The following is a 19,529-nucleotide window of genomic DNA, read 5'->3' on the forward strand; positions in this document are numbered from 1 at the left end:
ATTATAAATGTTGTTTGGTTCCTAGGCAAGGCCACAAAAGCTCATTTAACCCATATCTTGTCGTCCTTTCCTTCACCTTTTCCCTTCTCCTCCTCCATTTCTTTCTCCTTCATGTGGTCTTTCTCCTACTCTGTCACTTGTTTTGTCTCTCTCCCCCTTTTCTTCTATTTCTGCCTCTTTTCAGAGTTCTTGTACTCTGCTCACTGGCCAGATTAGGTCTGAGGCCAGATCAGATGGCCCACAGCTCTCTTGGAGCCATCAGTGGTTTATGACATAATCTCAAGTTGCAGTTGATCTCCATTGAGCATGTCTTGTGTACAGGTGTGACTTGGCATTCATATAGTAGGAAATAATTATTTTTGGAAGTTTGTTCATAAGTATGAACATTCAAAAGTCAGGGAGCTTCTGTATGTATCAATAGTTTTAAGTGACAGTCGGAATCAGGCCAACCTTTCCACCTCATACTCTGCCTGAATAGAATGTCCAGCAGCTGGGAACAAATGTTTTTAAGGATTCTTGGCTGCAGCTAACTGCATTAGTGTTAGCTGTCCCATCAACTTATGGTCCAATCCTGTTCCCCTATTTATGAGCATTCTTGAGCCCTCAAGAAGAAAGGAGAATGACCCACTTGGAGATACTCCAGGTCTCATCTTTGAATTTCTACCCTACTTTTTAAAAATGAGTCTCAGGCAGCCCAATCCTATGCTGCCCAGAGTGTGAGGCTGCTGTCGCACTGCAAATGGCTGCCGTGGCCTCCTAAGTGCTAACTGCCTCCCCCTCCCCCCACCCCAGAACACCTCCCATTTCCCCCCACACCTCTACTTACCTCTCCGCTGCCCTGCAGTCCGCGTGACCTCCAAGCTGCGGAACACGGGTGATCCACCGGTACTGAGCTAGCACCAGCGCTGAGGGCCATGAATGTGCTTTATGGCATGTTTGCGGCACTCACTGCCAGTAGAGTACCAGCAGTGCAAGCTCAGGATTGGGCTCTAACTCTTTAAAATGGAGGGATTTGAGACAATGCATGGAAACTGTATTCTACTCAGTTGCTCATTAAGAATTAAACTGCTCCTGTCTTCTAGTGTTCTGGCCAATGAATGCAATGGGATAACTGACAAACACTAGACATTTTCTTTTTTGATTTTATAAAATTAATTTTTATTTTCTTAATATTTAATACAGGTGCAGTTACAGTAACTTTAAACATACTAGACTACCTATTTAGGTTCTGGTTGTTCTGCATTGATTCACACAAACACACACACATGTATCCTGTGCATCCATATGTACCTGTGAGACAGACTGGACTGCATACTGATACAGCAGCAGCAGCAGCATCAGTTGCTATGGTTCATGGCACAGAAGAGAGTATTCCCAGAACTGAAGAAGCTGCTTCTGGCCCTAAGCGTCTGTATTCAGACCAGTAGTGGTTTTGCTATTGCAGGCAAGCATGTGAGTGGGATGAAGACCAAGACTCAAACAGAATGGTCATTACGACATAACAGCCAGCTGAGGGCGCCCTTCTGAAATCTGATAACTCAGAAAAAATAAAGGAAGGGCAAATGTGAATTACAATGAAAATTACAATCAGTAAATCATTAAGGGCGCAATCCTAACGGCTTATGTCAGTGCCTTCCAGCACTGGCATAGTGGAGCCAATGGGACATGTGCTGCATCCTGCAGTTGGGTGACACTCACGGAGGCCTCCTCAAAGTCAGGGAATGTTTGTTCCCTTACCTCAGAGCTGCATTGCCCTTATGGTTGGCAACCTTCAGTCTCGAAAGACTATGGTATAAGCCTACAGCACCCAGTATTCCCAGGCAGTCTCCCATCCAAGTACTAACCAGGTCTGACCCTGCTTAGCTTCCAAGATCAGACAAGATTGGGCATGTGCAGGATAACAGTTGCTACTGCCCTTCTGTCAGTGCTGGAAAGCACACACATAAGGGGTTAGGATCACACCCTTTATCTGATATTGACAGAATTAGTAAATCATTAAGCTTGAAATCGACCCATTTAAGGACAACTTATTTTATTTGCTACAGTTCAATGTCAGATGATACAGTATGGACCCCAGCTAAGGCTATACAAGATGCATCATGGGAGATTCATGAATAGGATCTGTTGCATTTTTAAAGGGTTATGAATAACCACTGGTGAATGGGGTTTGGACTGTGGCATGGAGGGGGGTTGATCCTTTTCTCTGTACTATTTTCCTGTTGAAAATCCATCGCAAACTATTATTTGCTCTGTATACAAGTACTCATATGGTATGCGTAGGTTTTCCCTCATCATGGTTGCTATCAATCTTTTGAAAATATGAGCATTTCTGTTCATGGAATTTCTTTGCCACACTGAGTTTGGATAAAGTTGCCAACTCTTACTGAAGCTGTCCCTAGATTTTTTTTTTCTTTCTCTCAATCTGATGTAATGTTGGAAATTCCCACAGGGATTGATAAAATCTCCAGAATTGGTTTCAGTAATCACCTGATGATCAATGTGGATTCCTGGTGTCTCTAGATAAATCCTGGAGGGGCTGGAGACCCTAAGTTTGGCTCATTGTTCAGCATGGGCAAGCATCATGCAAATGAGTGGCTTTGCAGAATACAAAGCATGTTGTAAGGAGACAAAAAAAGCAAATCAATATGTTATGTAACTTTCAGGATGTACATGATATTTATTTTACATTCTCGTAAATTATTTAAGAATATTGCATTGGAATTCCATGTGTGTGTGTGAGAGTGAGTGGGGGGGGGGGCTTTGAGCAGAGGTCATTAGTTCTCATTCATTGTTCTTTTAATCCATGGAACAAATCTAGATACTCGCACATAAACGCCAGGCTTCATGGGTTGGGCACAGCCAAGACCCCAGGAGGTGACGCCCTGAAGGATATATTTTCCTTGATCAGCACAGACTAGAGGTCCTCCACTGTCACCCTACAAAATATGAAAAAGGAAAATGAATACAGGAATACAGTATAATATAACCCAAGAAGACCAGTCCTAAGTTTAGTCAATCATGACTAAGGGCCAAATCCTATCCAATTTTCCAGTGCCTGTGTAGCTTGTGCCAATAGGGAGTGCACTGCACCCTGTGGTGGGGAGGCAGTCAGAGATGTCCTCAAGGTAAAGATATATTTGTTCCCTTACCATGGTGCTGCATTGTGGCTGCACCAGTGCTGAAAAGTTGGATAGGATTGGGCCCTAACTTCCATTGCTTTCAATGGGATGCAATGATGACTAACTTCTATAGTTGTGGCAAACTAAACTTCAGATGCAACCTGGTGTTTAAAAAAAGAAGACAAAATTGACTTATACATGATTCCTAAGCAGATCTTGCATGAAGGACTTTATTGCCTGACAAACTCTGCTTAGGTATCATATTTTGTTGCCTGCACACAGGAAGTCAGACACACGGCTCACAACTCACTGAAGTTGTGAAAATGGGATTTTTGGAGCCTACGGGAATAGGCTGATGCCATGCCTCCTTAATACAAGGTATGGAGTTATCACAGTGTGCCAGATACAAGGAGCTCTGGGAATTGTGAAATTTTGGTGCTTCTGCCATGGGGACGTAATGCTAGAAAGATAGCAACTCCCAGACAGCCTTACTTCTGGCATGCTGGGATGGCTTTGTATTAAGTATCAGGGAAGAGAAACATGTATTTCTATTCTCCCGCTGCTGGAGCGATGGGAAAGTGGTAGAAGAGGCAACTGGGAAGCAGGGGGAAGAGACATGTAGGCAAGGAGAGCTCAAATTTCTCCTCCTCAGATTAAAATTCAAGCTGGGAAAGAATTTTTAATACTGTCATGCTTTCCTTGCATTGCAGGGAGAGCATAATAAAAGAGCTGAGTCTGACTTTTGAACTATGCAGATTTGGCCAGCCCATTTATGAGGCCAACTCAGGCAGCATACAGGTGGTAGGCACCCACCCCTCACTACAAGGCTTCTTCTCTTCCGCGTCCTGGATTGGAAAAGAAAGAGGGTAACAGAAAAGGAAGTGGGGAGGAGAGAGAATTGGGGGTGGTGGTTGGTTGGCAACCTTCAGTCTCAAAAGACTATGGTATAAGCCTACAGCACCCATGTATTCCCAGGCGGTCTCCCATCCAAGTACTAACCAGGCCTGACCCTGCTTAGCTTCCAAGATCAGACGAGACTGGGCATGTGCAGGGTAACAGTTGCTGCAGGGCAGGGGAGCTAGAGTATGACACTTGCCCACCACTTCCCTCTACTCCCTGCTTCCTCTAGTGCTCCATCTCTTCCTTTCCTTTTCCAATCCAGTGAGTGGGAGGAGCAAAGGCTGGAGTAAGTACCAGTAAGGAGAGACATTATTTGGCTTGTTGCTTCATGTGCTGGGAGGTCAGCCCTGTACCTAGAATAAATCGCTAGCTACAATATGATGCTTTACTGGGAGATACCAAGAGTTAGACAACTGCTCTGCTCCATATCTTAATTCATTACTCATTCGTATCATAATTCATATTCATATCACACTTTAAACTCATTCGACCAAATGACATTATTTATGAGTTGGTTTATATCCTACAGTTTGGGTCCTAAGGTAGTGGTCAAGCCCCATTGCCAGTAGACCTTGTTTCGCACAATGGTTTGGACTGCTGAGCTGTCAAGGCTTATTTAAATTAACATTAAGGTGTCAGTATTTTCACGGGCAAAGTCAAGCAAGCTCTCGGCGCTTTCTCTTACCTGACAAGTGTCAGATGCACCATCAATATTACCCGCACAGAGTTCAGTGTTTTTGACTCGGTTGTTCAGAAATTCTGGGCGATTGCACACTTTGTTTTCAATTACAGGAAAGCCAGTCTCTTTAAGAAGGCCTTCCCCACCAGTTCCTTTGCAAACAAAGGGGAAAATAAATGGAATGAACAGCCCCTGAATAGCATAAACATCATGAAACTGTATGAAGGATCAGATTCATTTCTGGGTGGTGTTCTGGTTTCAGCTTAATTCTACAGGACTTTTTGCAAAGATGACAACTTGAACTCTATGGCAGGAACAGAATGAGGGCAGAGGAATGACTGAACAGGGCAGAACAGGGTAGACTAGGAGGAATGTTGGGAGGTGGGAGGGGCGGCATCTGGTGCAGGTAACTTGTACCAGATGCTGTCTTCTTCCTCACCTCCTTATACGGATTCCTTTTCTCCTCTGACTTGTGCCAGCTAAAGAGTTGGGGCAGGTCCAAGGAAACCCACTGGCAAACAGAACACACCCAAGCCTCCATGCAATGCAAGCCTTTTTGGTGCAGCTGCATTGGTGGGGGTGGGGGAAGGAAAGGGCTGTTAGATATTTGCAGTTGTAGTCAAACCCCACCTTCCAAGATTATAAGAGAAGGTGTATCCCATTGGGAGAGAAAGAGGAGGAGGAGGAGGAGGAGAAGAAGAAGAAGAAGAAGTGAGCGAGCGAGCAATGACCACAGTTAGGGATTCTATTTGAGCAGATGTTTTCCAACTTTTTCATGGTGAGCAGTTTCATATCAAGAATCATTCCACAATCTTATTTTGCCTTACTGGCACATGGGAAGACCAATGGACATGAAAATGATAGAATGGGATATGAAGCAAACACAGAAATATTGTGTCTGCATTTTAAGTGTCTAGTAGCACTGAGTTAACTCACCTTTTGTGTCCCCCCATCCAGTGACATAGCATTCCGTCCTGTCTGCCACCATAGAATTGGCTGGAGGCAAGCATGCTGGAATCACCTCATTGGAAATCATGACTGGGCTGAAAAAAACATTTCCAAGAGATTGAACTTTAATTGCAATTTTCCTCAATCCTGTGCAGATTCATAGGAAAGGGCTTGTCCCTCCTGAACCTTCCAGTACTATTGCTTTGCAAGTAAGGCATTCCTAGTACAGTAATTTACAGCACAATCCTAATGCTGCCCTGAATGGGAACGAGTCCCTTGTGCAGGCTCCCAAGTATCACAAACGTGCTGTAAGCATGTTCATGACTACTTGGGAGCAGGCTATGCTAGCACACATATGTGTGCTGGCCTAGTGGAGCTGACCTGCATTTGGTGAGTATGTGCCAGACAAGGTAGGCCAGCACAGGGGGTAGGAGAGGGCAGTGGGAGGGAGGAACAGAAGAGGGGAGGGGGCATTTTAGGGCAGGGGATGGTGGCCCAGGGGACAAATCGGGCCAAGGAGGGGGTGGGACCAGCTGCAGCCAGATTCCTGGCCTGAGCAGCATTACACAGGCCACTTGGATTTGCACCTGCGAAATTGCTGGCACAGATCTTACTAACCCCAGAGGGCCGCCTGGGGCATTTCCCGGGGTAAAGGGAATAAAATCTTCTTACTCCAAGTTGCACCCCAGCCTGCACCAAGCCTGCACTGTGTACAGCGCAGGCCAGTCAACCCGCCTGTTCCAGCAGAGGTTAGGATTGCGCTCTTTGTGTTCTGAAAAGTGCCCATTATAACCATAGATGCTGAGGCCTTGAAATGCAGCAGTAGGTATCCAATTCAAATGCTTTCTTTTTAATTCTGATTTCACCTCTTGTAGCTGAATCAAACAGTCCTACATTTGAAGATACATGCCATAGAGCAGGCAACTGTTCGGACAACACAACGATGCCTCCAATAGTTAAGTTTTTCACACTCTCAGATAAGCCATAAGCTACTCTGATATTCAGAAATTATGAAGCTTGGAGGGAGATGTTCCTCTCTGCTCCTGTGGCTTCAGGTGTCATCGTATGACAATTTATACCAACAACTCAACAGGCAAAAGTTCTAGTTTACTAGTTTGGATATAAAAAATCCAAGTTACAGAGAATGAGAATCATAATACAACATAAATATAGACATCATTTCAAGGAGCTTAGTTATGTACTTCAAGGAGGATAGTCTCACTATATTATCCATAGTGGATGTATGTGCACAAGTCAGGAGAGGGGGAAGGTAGTCCCCATGTGTTTCTCATCAGAAGCAGGTGAAGGAGAACATGGGTTCACACTCCAACCAATGGCTGATCAGCATTTAGCTTGCTGATAGGTACGTGTTAAGTTGCCAAGTCAGCATCTTGAACTACGCACTCTTAAGCACAGAACTTGGCTAAAAGCACTGTTGAAATGTTAACAGCCCAATCCTAACCTGCCCTGGAGCAGGCAGTCCAGCGGGCTTGCCCCACATCCACGGCAGGGTTGGGGCTGAAATCAGTGCAGCCCAGGGCAAGGGGAATAACTTCCTCTTATCCTGTGTCACACTGCAGCAGCCCCAATGGAGCTACTCAAATCTGTACCATCTAAAGAGGTGGTGCAGATTTGAGCAGCCCAGAGCTGTCCCAGGTTGCCCTGGGGAACAGGGCAAACCCCACTGGCCCCACCCCCGTTTACCCCCAGTTGTCCATGGGCACGCCTGCCACTTGCCCTCCCTGGCCCCGAAATACCTACCTCCTGTCTGCCCCCAGAACCCTGTGCTAGCCGAGCTTGGCTGGCATGGACTCATCCCTTAAGCCAACTGAGTGGGACTTATGTTGACCTCTGGAGCCTAGTGCATGTCTATGTGCCTCCAGAGACAGCACAAAAGTGCTTTACGGCACTTTCATGGCCATCTTGGGCTGGTGCAAGGGTCTTGCGTCAGCTCTAGGGGTGCTCTGGATTGCACCCTAAGTGTAACAAGAGAACTTTGGATCACACATAATTTCATCATGCAGCAGAAGAACCATATATGCTGGAACAGAGGCCAAATCTCATTTGCTTCATACGATTCACTGCTCATGTAAAATCTGCAGTTAGTATCATTAGCACTAAATGTGTATCAGTGGTGTCACTAGGATTCGCATCACCCGGTGCAGGAGGCCTGCGCATCACCCCATGCAGTGGGCGGGGCAACGCCCCAGGTGGTGGGCGTGGTGATGTACCATTGCCCCGCCCCACTGCTTTTTGGTTGTACCTTGGTTGTACCTAGAACACAGATATTTCAACGTGGTTTGTTTCATTGCATTCTGCATGAAATTACACATTGATTGATATATAACATGAGGGTATTATTCCTCCAAATTCTGATTTTAGTGATTTTAAAAACTTGTAGAGTCTCACACACACACACCCAGTGTCAACTTACTAACACCTTACTGCAGCAGTTTTCAAACTTTTAGCACGACCCACTTTTTAGAATGACAATCTGTCCAGGACCCATTGGAAGTGATGTCATGACCAGAAGTGACATCATCAAGCAAATTAAAATAAATAATTATAAATAATTAAATTAAAATAAAAGAAATAATTAAATAGGGGGAGCCAGTCCTGTTCCACCAAGTGAATCTACTCTGAAGTAAGTTCCATTGTGGTCAATGGGGCTTACTCTCAGGAAAGCGTGGGTAGAATTGCAGCCTGTGAGCCCAATCCTATGCATGTCTACTCTGAAGTAAGTTCCATTGTGGTCAATGGGGCTTACTCTCAGGAAAGCGTGGGTAGGATTGCAGCCTGTGAGCCCAATCCTATGCATGTCTACTCTGAAGTAAGACCCATAGTGGTCAATGGGGCTACTCTCAGGAAAGTGTGGGTAGAATTGTAGCCCATGAGCTGAAGCCTATGCATGTCTACTCAGAAGTAAGTCCCATAGTGGTCAATGGAGCTTACTCTGTAGTCTGTAGTCTGCCTGGGTAGAATTGTAGCCCGTGAGCTCAAGCCTATGCATGTCTACTCAGAAGTAAGTCCCATAGTGGTCAATGGAGCTTACTCTGTAGTCTGCCTGAACCCCCCCAACCCCCCCCCCCCAAGAAAAAAAGAATCAGTGAGATTTCCAGCCTTCCCAGTGCCCAGTTTAAAGTTCTTCTATTTCAGGCACATCAAGATAAAGACCCACCTGGCTTTGCAAGTGCAAAATAGAAAACTTTCCCCTTACCACCTGAAGCCTCTTTTTTTGTCCTTCTTAGTGGGGGTGGGGGAGGCTGTCATCTGGAGAATTTGTTGCACTCCAGCTCCATCGAATCAGGACCATTCTGGTATCCTCACATTCCCCTTTGCCTGGCCTGACCACCAGCCAAGGCACGCCTGCCTACTCATGAGTAAACAGGACCATGTGGCTGAGTTTGCTTTCCATAGGGCTCAATCGACAGCAGCTGGGAGGGAGGGACTTCCTTCTCCCTTTTGTGTTTTTTGGGGACTGCATTCATTGGATCAGGACCATTCTGGCATCCTTGGAATCCTCTCAGCCTGCCCTTTCCAATGGACTATGGCAAGTATGCCTATCTGTGAGTAAACGTGGCCACATGGCTTTGTTTTGAGCTCAATAGATGCAGCTGAGCGGGAGACAGGGACCTCCTTCTCCTTTTTGTGTTTTTGGGGGTTGCATTTATTGGATTGGGACCATTCTGGTGTCATTGCATTCCTCTCAGCCTGCCCTTTCCAACGGACTATGGCAAGTACGCCTACATGCAAGTAAATGCGTTATATGGCTCACTTTCACTTTCCATAGGGATCCATTCATTTTTTCTTTCCGTTTTTTTGGCCATAATGTTAGAAGGAAAGGAGCTATTTCAATTCTGTTTTTGCATTGCATTCTGCTGAACATTCCGCATCAGTGTTGTATGGCATGATGGGCTAGCTCTTAATGCTGCGGTTTTAGCACGTCCTCCCCCCGGGCGAGTCACACACCCCCAGCGCGTCAACCCGGTGTGGCCTGCACCCCCCTAGCAATGCCTGTGATGTGTATGTATATGCTGTGGGCTGTTCATTCTTGCTCCAGCAGTTAGCTACCCAAATACAAAACTATATGGATATTGCTGGATGGAGGATGCTTGTTGTATAAACAAGTCCTCACCACAATCACAGTGATTTCGGTAACGTGCAGTGGCAACACCATGAAAAGTATTGGTGGGCCATAAGAAAGAGAGAAGTAACAGAATATTTTTGCATGAATCACTGATTCTAAACATATTTTGATGTAATTAGCTTTCAAACATGATTGCAGTTTATTATTCATTCCATATTTAATTTCCAGTTTATGGATTCATTCAGCAATGGGGAAGGAAATTACAGCTGAAGGGCAAACTACTTGTGTAGAAGGGCACTTCTCTTCATCCTGTGTCACCTATGACCATGCACACACAATACCCTCAAAAAGGTGGACATGTCACTATGATCAAGCATCCACAAGTATTTGGGGAGCCACTTCACACACACACACGGTGCCATATTGAACAGTCCATTTCGTTTTTTAAATAGTTACTGTATCACAAAAACAACACTGGAACTGGCTGGTGAGGGGACAGTTGAAGATAAAGACTGTGGCTCAGAGGATACCTGCTCAATTTCAGCAAGGCAATGTCTGCTCCAGTGGGTTCCTTGAACAGTTGAATGACGTCTCGGCTTTGGACAGATGGCTCTATAGCCCTCTCTCTGTGTAGCCCAAGAACAACCTTGTAAGAAGAAGGCCTCGATGACCTAGAGAAGGCAGATTAGCTAGGTGAGAGAAAATCCAGATAAACAGGACTCCTGTTCAGTTGTGCCGCCCCCCTCCCAAGTGTTCCTGAAATATTTCTGAAACATTCCAAGATGGCACTCATGGAGAGGACCTTTCCTTGTGTTCACCTCAGACAACATGCTGATCATGGCAAGGGGAGGGTTTCAGCTGGTGCATTAGTATGGAGGTGAAGCTAAGTAGCATGCCCTGTCTCTCCTCACCTATGCATATAGGAATGTGTTGGGGGAGTAATCACAGGCCAGGGTCAAAATCTATTTAGCATAGCTGAGGAGGGCAGAATCCTCCAAAACCCATATCAGTGATAAAACAGTGTTATCATATGGGTACCCAAATGTTTTGCCCCAGGGAGACAATTTGGAGTGGGAAAATAGCACAAGGGAAGAGGGTTTAAAAGCCCTCTTCTAAGTGCCATAGACCCAATCTAAATTGGGGAGACTCCCCATTTCATTTGCCCTTTTAAAAAGCTTAAGGAGATGCAAGCACAGATTTCTTGTCTTCATCAAATGCAGCTTGGCCTCAAGTTTATAGTGAGCCCGGAGCCCAGGCCTCAAGTTTATATGAGCCCAGATAGAATCCATAGAAACCAAGGCAGACATGGTTTGCTGGTTGCCTGCCTGGAGAAAATAGCAGGTGCTTTAATTAAGCTTACCGTTCTAAGCAGTGAGTGGCCGTGAGTACCCACTGTGGATCTATCAAAGTCCCTCCACAGAAGTGCATATTGAACCTGTCAAAGAAGGGGATGGTAGAAGATTTTGCTTCAGATGATGCAATTCTTATCTCACAGTACATCTGAGGCAGCCCACAATAAATGACTCCATGCCTCTCATTCACAGCCAGTGAGAAGAATCAATCACAGCAGCATCCATCCTGAGATGGCTAAAGTTTAAACAGAACTGTCCTGTGTTCTACAGCATGCTCAGGCTACACTCTTTATTTGAGAATAACATTGCAATCCTAAGCACGTTCACTCTGAAGTAAACCCCACCAAATTTAATGAGATGTACCTTAACATAGGTGCGTACAACAGCACAACTTTACAGCCTGATCCTATTGGCGCTGTACACCACAGAGACAAGCATTCCAGCAATGCACAGTACTTTCTGGCAGTCACAAAAGGTGACATGCTGAAGTGCAAGGGCTGGCTGCTGCTACAAGTGGCAAGCAACCAGCTCTGTGCACCAGCGGACTCTGGACGCTCACCAGCTCTGGTAATTACACACAGAGGTGGGAGGGAGACATAGAGGGAGGGAGAGGTAAGAGGGAGATGGGGTGGATGGAACGGGGTGGCAACGGGATGGGGAGGAGGGCAGATCAAGGCTGGGAAGCAGGCAGGCTCAGTGGCAGCAGTGTCTGCAGAATCCAAACTTCCTTCCCAGGCTCAATTCACCTTCAATGGTCCATGTGGACTTGTACCAGTGATATTGCTGGTGTAGATTGGAATTGAACCACTGGGTAGGCAAGGTCATACCAAGAGCAAGGGAACAAATATTCCCTTTCCCCAAGGAGGCCTTACCCTCCAGAGGCCAAATTTCCCCATGGTATACAGTGGGCACTGCGCTGATATTGCTTTACCACCATGCGGGGAGTTCATCTCAATGAACTCACCAGAACTTACTTCTGATAGCATCACACTGTACGTATCATAACACATATCAAGTTGGTAAGTGATACAATAGACAGAGAGAGGATGACAAAACTTGCACTTCTCATGCAATGGTCTCTGCATAAGAGAACTTGCAGTAAAACACCCCTTGTAGAACACTCTTCTGTGAAAAAACAACTGAGTACCAGACAATTTAATAGAATGCCTCACCACATGTGCCAGAAACACTCATGTTCTTCTCACAAGATGTGGTTTTAGAGTCTATAATCTTCACCACTTTCAAAATGACTGCCTTTTAGCTTCCATCCTCGTTGCCTTAAACAACCCTTAGCTCCCTCACATGTTCTTTCTATGCTCAGAACACTTCTCTGTCACATTTAGCCTTCATGTTCTCTACTCCAAATGTACCAGTTCTACAGCACCCTGATTGTAGGCTGCTCCAGCTATTTGTCTTTCCACTGCCACACTACTCTCAAAGACACAATATAAACATCATTACTCACTATCCAGGATTGTGTTCTACCATCGTAAACCCCTCCACGTGCTGGCCTAGTCCTATCCAGGATTGGACCAGCATGTGGAGGCATTTATGATGGCGGAACACAGTTTCACTGTTGTAAAATGGCTTCTGGCAGTGCATGCAGTGCACAGCTGGTGGCCATTGTAGGAGCACATACCTGGAGGAGACTTCAGGGACTGCTTTCGTCATGGGATGCAGCCTGCACTCCAATGGAGTGGGTGCATCAGCAGGGGAATTTAGGTAGGATGGGGATGTCACTCACTCACTCACTCACTCACTCACTCACTCACTCACTCACTCACTCACTCACTCACTCCTTGAGAGATACTTTGTAATGTCACAGAACCTTTGAGTTTCTTAAAAAAAATACCTTGTTCGGAGGCTAATCTGCCAGGGCCAAGAATGGGGATTTGAAACACATCCACCAACAACCCTTCCGAAACACAGAAGAGGTGAGTATTTGGCTTTTCCGCATTCATATTGAGGAGATGCTGAAAAATGAAAGGGAGAGACAAAGCAGAGTGAAGAGATTAGGAGCACCTCAAGAAGAAATGTAACCTGTTACTTTGAGATGTTTGAACTGAAAATCCTCAAAATTCCCTGTTGAGCACCAAACTACCAAGTCCAGTTTGTATGTTAGCACTCTCAACTGTTCAGCTTAGCTGGCAGGAAAACGACAATAACTCTGCCTTAGACTCTGTCACTAATATGTTGCCTTGTCTGAAGTTGACTGGAGGCAATTCACTTGCAGAAGTGAATTTGTGTGCATGTGTATCTCACCACTCAGTGCTCTTTGTCATCATGTGACTCAAGTCAACAGAGAACATGCTATATGAGAACAAACTGGGAGCAGAAATCAATGGTGAATCACATTGAAATCAATCACATTATGAAATCAATGGTACTACATTGCATAAAATCTCAGTGACAATCAAATGAAACAAACTTAACTATAAGATGGGAAATTCAGCATATGTAGACTGATAGAGTACTTGCCCTGTGAAAGCAGGGGAAAATAAGGAGAGAGAAATGACAACTGAATGTATATACATGTCTCTTATTCAGCTACACAACTGTAGTCCATTTTCCAGCAGCGCAGTTAGAATTGGGCTGCTAGTCCTATCCTGAGACTGCCCTTGAATTGAAAATCTTTAAAATACTTAAAATAAAATATAGCAAACCCACTCATCTGTAAAAGCAAGCTTACGGCAATGTGGTATTTCACAATAATCCCATGTTTTGGCTGGGTCTGTGGTATAGCACCAAGGGCCATTAATATCACCATCCGGATTCCGGCAATACTATAATACAGCAGTAAAACACAGTATTAGTAACAGAATGAAATAATTTGAACTATCTTATTTTCATAAGTGGGAGGAATCTCATTTACCCAGTTTCCCAGCATATCTCTTCGTATATAACTTTTTGGTTTTGTGGCTAGCCCTTATAGTCTTTATTCTTCAAAATGGAGGTAAAATAAAATTTCAGTTCTTAGAAGCTGTGAAAATATAATTACGTGAAAAGTGCAGCATCTATTCAGCACTGGTAAGCCGTGGACAGCCCACTACTAACCAGGATTGGGCTGTCGTGTGCAGCCATTAACCACAATGGAACAGAGTTTATCTGCACAGCGCTCCATTGGTGGCCATTTGGGGAGGGCTGCCACAAGAGGCAGCAGCACTCCCTGTCCATCCTGCCAGAGTAGATAAGGCAGCAGCAAGACCAGGAAGGGAGAGGGGAAGGGGGCGGAATGAGAGGCAGGGTGGATTTGGCAGCAATGGTGTGCCCCAGATTCTACCCCCTCTTTCTTGAGCCTCCCCACCCCCTTTCTTTCCTCAAACTTGCACCAGCTAAAGTCCTGACACAGATCCAAAGAGACCCATTGTGGAGCAGGAGGCTTACAGAGGGGTAGGGTGATGTAAATCCTCTTTCCCTTCCAAAGCCCCCTGATCTGTTCCCCCCTTGAATACAGAGACTTATTTTTGGCATGGCTGCCCCAGCAGTGGAGGGGGGGGAGATAGAATTAGACTTTTAAATGAGTATGATGCAGGAATAACACTGGCTCTTTGGAAACGATGGTTTAGAAGAAGCCCCAGGAATGCATGTTCTCCCTAATTAAGTGACAATTTCACCCCTTCTCCTGCCAACCTTGCTCCTGGTCTGTGGAACTCCTAGGCACAGCATGTGGTGATGGTATCTGGCCTAGATGCTTTTAAAAGGGGATTGGACAAGTTTCTGGAGGAAAAATCCATTACGGGTTAATAATAATAATAATAATAATAATAATAATAATAATAATAATACAGGTATTTATATACCGCCTTTCTTGGTCTTTATTCAAGACTTTATTCAAGGCGGTTTACATAGGCAGGCTAATTTAAATCCCTGTAGGGATTTTTACAATTGAAAGAAGGCTCTATCTTTCAAGAGCCACAACAATTCAGATGTTTCGTTCTGATCTGGCCTCCATCCTGGCCTCCATCCTCCCACGCTCAGAACAGATGGAAATAGCTCGGCTCAGCTTGCCAGCTGCTTCAAGGTCGCACGGTGCCGGTGGCCTCGAACTGGCAATGTTCTCGAACTTGTGGATGTTATCTTCAGGCAAATGGAGGCTTTACCCTCTAGACCAGACCTCCTGCCCATATGGGTTACAAACCATAATGGCTATTTGCAACCTCCTGATTTTAGAAATGGGCTACGTCACAATGCCAGATGCAGGGGAAGGCACCAGGATGCAGGTCTCTTGTTGTCTTGAGTGCTCCCTGAGGCATTTGGTGAGCCACTGTGAGATACAGGAAGCTGGACTAGATGGGCCTGTGGCCTGATCCAGCAGGGCTGTTCTTATGTTCTAATCTTAGTCATATTTTAACATTATATGTTCACCTACTCTATGGATAATGCTGATCAGGCTACCTCTTCATCAGATTTTGCAATTGACTTCAACCCCCAGTTTCAAAGAATTGTATCCCAAGTTCTCACTTCATGAATGGAAGGGGTTTTGGACTGTTCACAAAAGGTCTGCTACATTCACATCTCTCCTGTGAATGGACAGTGAACTTCTATTACTTCCATTATCAAAATGAGAACTTATGATCCAAGCCTTCTTCTTTTTCGTGTTTTCCAATAATGTTAATGTATGCTATAACAATTAATATTTATGTATTTATATTATACTTACAGCATTGCACCATTATAATTCAAAAGAAAAGACAATATAAAATGAAAAAGAGGAAAAACTGAATGGGAAGAAGGAGACTATATCAGCTTTTACAACAGCTTTCATGATTAAAAGAGTTGCCTGATGTAGTTTTCTGTTTTCCTGGTGTTTCTTAATAAATCTAACCAAATTCTTGTAAATGTAATGTTTGACTTACATTTCTATCCAGACCTGCTTGTGGGTGAGTTCGTGATGTGAAAACATGCTTATGAGGTATCTGTGTATTCCATGCTTGACAAGTCTTGCCAGTTACAGTTGTCGCAATCTTGCCACGATATTCTTTACCGTTACCCAACCTACAGTCTTCAGTGGGAGACAGAGAAAGACAAATCACTGCACACTACTTTGTAGATGTAAACTGGTTTAATGTGCATCTGCTTTGCCCCGGAATCACTGGGAAATGTCATTTTGTAAAAGGAGCAGACCATGAGGTAAGCGTAATTAGCCATTAGACTAATTACGCACCAGTAATTAGACTAATTAGACTACCATTGGCAAAACGAATGGCAAAGAACATGTTGCAAAGACTCTTCTTAAGTGTTCATGGTAATGGAACACACAATTGTACATGGTGATAGTAATATTGTGGAATCATTTTTTAATGTTCATTCTTAAGAAATGCAAAACTGTAGCCATGGGAGAGCCTATGATGCACAGCCACACCCATCCTATATCCTGGTCTGGGTTGATTGATGTTAAAGGACCCCATGAAGGCAGCCCAGGCTGCTGCTGCTTCAGTCGGGAAAACAGTGCACATAAGCACCTAGCTGCACGTGTGGTTCTCCACCTGGTACCCAGAAAGGGGTATTTGGAAACTCTACTGCCCCTAAAGGATATGGGGGCAGGGAGGAGGGCGGATTGGGCCCAGGAAGGAGGCAGGTTCAGTAGCAGCGGTGCCTGCCAAATCTGAACTCTTCCTGGGCCCCATCCAACTTCACAGATCAACACGGGCTTGCACAAGTGATATCACTGGCCCAGATCCATGGCAACTGCTGTTGCTTAACTCAGGGCAAGGGGGCAAATGTTGGGAAACAGCAGACATCAAATTGGTGCTACTGCATCACCTGTGAAGAATTAGGTATCAGAGTGCTCAGCTCTTCACAGCTAGATTATATGCAGCATTGAATTAACCTTTACAACACATACAACACAGAATTATACAACGCAGTAGAAAAATGTGATCTTCATTGGAGACCCGAAGCTGCTTTCATCAATATCAGCTCTATAGTTACATTCCTCTAAACCCTTAATATTTGATTTGCTTCACTGCCCTTATGCACAAGTACTGCAGAATTTAATCGACAATAAACACAGTACATAGTGTAATAGAGAGAATGGTAACCTGGTTACAGGAGTCAAACTACAAGATGGCTGCAACACTCAAAACTAGAGAAAGGGCACATTTCTCCATTACATCCTATAGTAATTAAGCACATTTAAGGGTGCAATCCAGACCTGTATTTGGGCCAGTGCAAGTCCCTTGCACTGGCCCAGGAGGGTTGCAAATGTGCCGTAAGACACATTTGCACCTCCTTGAGAGGAAGCCAGGCCGGTGCTCCGAGAAGCACCGGCCTGTGGAGGCTGACATAAGCCTCCAAGCCGGCTTCCTCTTGGATGCTTGCGTCGGCCTGGCTGGTAGGCTGGGGGGTAGAAAAGGTAGGCAGGGGGAGGAGGGAGAGAGGCGTTCCTGGGCAGGGGAAGGGCAGGTGGTGGGTGGCCCTGGGGACGGGCGGATGGGGAGCGGGAGGTGGGGCTGGGATCTGACAGTTATGCCGGATCCCACCCTCTGTTCCCAGGGAGAACAGAGCGACTTCAAGCTGCTCCGCTCTCCTTGGACTTGTGCCACTGCAAGAGGTGACGCAAGTCTGAGGAGACCTATAGGGGCCAGTAGCCCTTACCCAGAGGTAAGGGGAAATGTTTCTCTGGCTGAGCTGCTTATGGCCACTATCCTGCACTAGACACAGCGCAAGCATCTTGGCTTGCCTGTTCCAGCGCAGGATAGGATTGCACCCTAAGATATCTGTTCAGCCTCTTTGGCCCAAATTCTATAGTACTTCTGCATAAGACTGACTTGTTGCAATTACCTTCTATGGAGGGGGAAGTCATACCAAGGTTTGGTGCCTGTGTGGGCTGAGGTGACTGTTGTTGCACAGAATCAGTACATTTTCTCAGACTGCAGTACTCCCATCTTGTGCTGGGATCAACCGTGTAACACCAGGGGGCTTTATCATTATCCGGGTTTCTGCAGTAGTTCCTCCTGAGGTCCCTGTCAACACAAATATAAAATTTCATGTTTTGGCACTGAACAAGAAGCCATTTAAAACAGGGGTCTCCAAACTTTTCAGAACAAGGGCCACATTGCATATTTTACACATTTGCATATTTTACATGTTTGGGGATCAAAAATAAATATAACATAATATAAAATACATATAATACAGTATAAATAAATATATAATGAATAAAATTTAAATGAATGAATAAGGCTTACTTGGATCCTGGGTTTGCAATCAGCCCGATATGATTTTATAAATACTAATCTTTCCACCACACCCCATACATTACTTTCACTACTTTCCCAGGTGGACGAGTCAGCAAGTCGCTGGTGTTTTGCTAACCAATGAGCTTTGTTAACTTTTTTTGTTAAGTGAAAAATAAATAAAATAACAATGTAAGGATATCTGCCCGCAGTTTGATTTTATGGGAATCCCTGCAGGTGCAGAGCCTTCTGGAGTAATTTTCCGCAGAAGCATCTCCCTGGCAGGTGCAATTACCCAATGTGTCAGCAGGTTGCTGTAGGCTGGAATGTTAAGGCTTCCCCATCACTGTGCTGGGGGCTGGGTAAAATCTTCTGGGCGGCTGGATGTGGACCCCAGGCCATAGTGTGGAGACCCCCTGATTTAAAATAACTTGTTTGAAACAGGTCTAGGGATGCTTGGCACTCAGGACAACCATCGCAGAGCAATTCCCTACAAATGCCTTCCTGCCATTGGTTTCATGAGGTGATTTCCATGTGAATGGAACTGTATTTCCATGAGCTGTGACTGGATTCCGGACGTCTGCAGTTCATGATGATGAGCAAGTACTATGAGTCACAACAAGTGCGTGCATGCGTTTAACTGCAGCCAGGCAAATCGTTCCAGAAACCACCCCTATGTTCCACATGTTACACAGACCTTAAATTCTAGAGTGTGAACACAAAAACTGCCCATTGACCTCTGTAAGATATTTTCCCTTGTATTTTAGGATTACCCACTCTATTTGATAGTCCATGTTCAGTTTTTGCCATTTCATGCCTCAGAGGGGGATGAAAAACGCCCAGAATCCTTTAGGCCAGGAGCCAGATGCTACAGCAGATGCATTACTTCCCCTGAAAATGGCAGCCTCCCCCCATAACTTCTTGTACTTTCCCTTTTCTTAGGCAACATGTGCCAACCAAATACGTGATGTGCCTTCACCACATGTCAGGTTTCCCATGAGGGCAATGTCACACTACACATTCTGTATCACTAGATGTTATGGGGAGGGAGGAGGAGGACATGTGAGGGCTGCCTTTCTGCCAGCACCAGGTTGCTGGGGGCCCTGGGGCAAAGTCCTGCACTGAACTTCCCATGACACCCCTTGCCCACCCACTGAGAACGCATTAGGCATCGCCATGGGTATTGAAGGTTCAGAGTTGGCCTGATAGGTGTGGGCTCCTGCCCACTGCCCAATCTACCCATGAACAGCGAAATTTGAAGAGGGA

The 19,529-nt window shown here is 45.2% G+C and overlaps 1 protein-coding gene and 1 pseudogene across 1 annotated transcript in view; both read right to left on the reverse strand.

Annotated features, from left to right (window-relative positions):
- Positions 1-2,774: 2,774 nt before the first annotated feature.
- PLG (plasminogen) overlaps positions 2,775-19,529 on the reverse strand; it is a 39,690-nt gene continuing 22,935 nt past the window's right edge. Inside the window, exons 11-19 of the mRNA XM_066622856.1 lie at positions 17,869-18,050; positions 15,942-16,087; positions 13,775-13,868; positions 12,938-13,058; positions 11,094-11,168; positions 10,264-10,404; positions 5,635-5,741; positions 4,705-4,850; positions 2,775-2,936 (exon numbers count right to left, since the gene is read on the reverse strand). Of these exons, the coding sequence (XP_066478953.1) occupies positions 2,775-2,936; positions 4,705-4,850; positions 5,635-5,741; positions 10,264-10,404; positions 11,094-11,168; positions 12,938-13,058; positions 13,775-13,868; positions 15,942-16,087; positions 17,869-18,050 (1,174 nt within the window). The remainder of the gene's footprint in view (positions 2,937-4,704; positions 4,851-5,634; positions 5,742-10,263; positions 10,405-11,093; positions 11,169-12,937; positions 13,059-13,774; positions 13,869-15,941; positions 16,088-17,868; positions 18,051-19,529) is intronic.
- Positions 4,070-4,188, reverse strand: LOC136638452 (5S ribosomal RNA; annotated as a pseudogene).

The sequence above is a fragment of the Tiliqua scincoides genome, chromosome 1, assembly GCF_035046505.1.
Source record: "Tiliqua scincoides isolate rTilSci1 chromosome 1, rTilSci1.hap2, whole genome shotgun sequence".
NCBI classification, from domain to species: Eukaryota; Metazoa; Chordata; class Lepidosauria; order Squamata; family Scincidae; genus Tiliqua; species Tiliqua scincoides.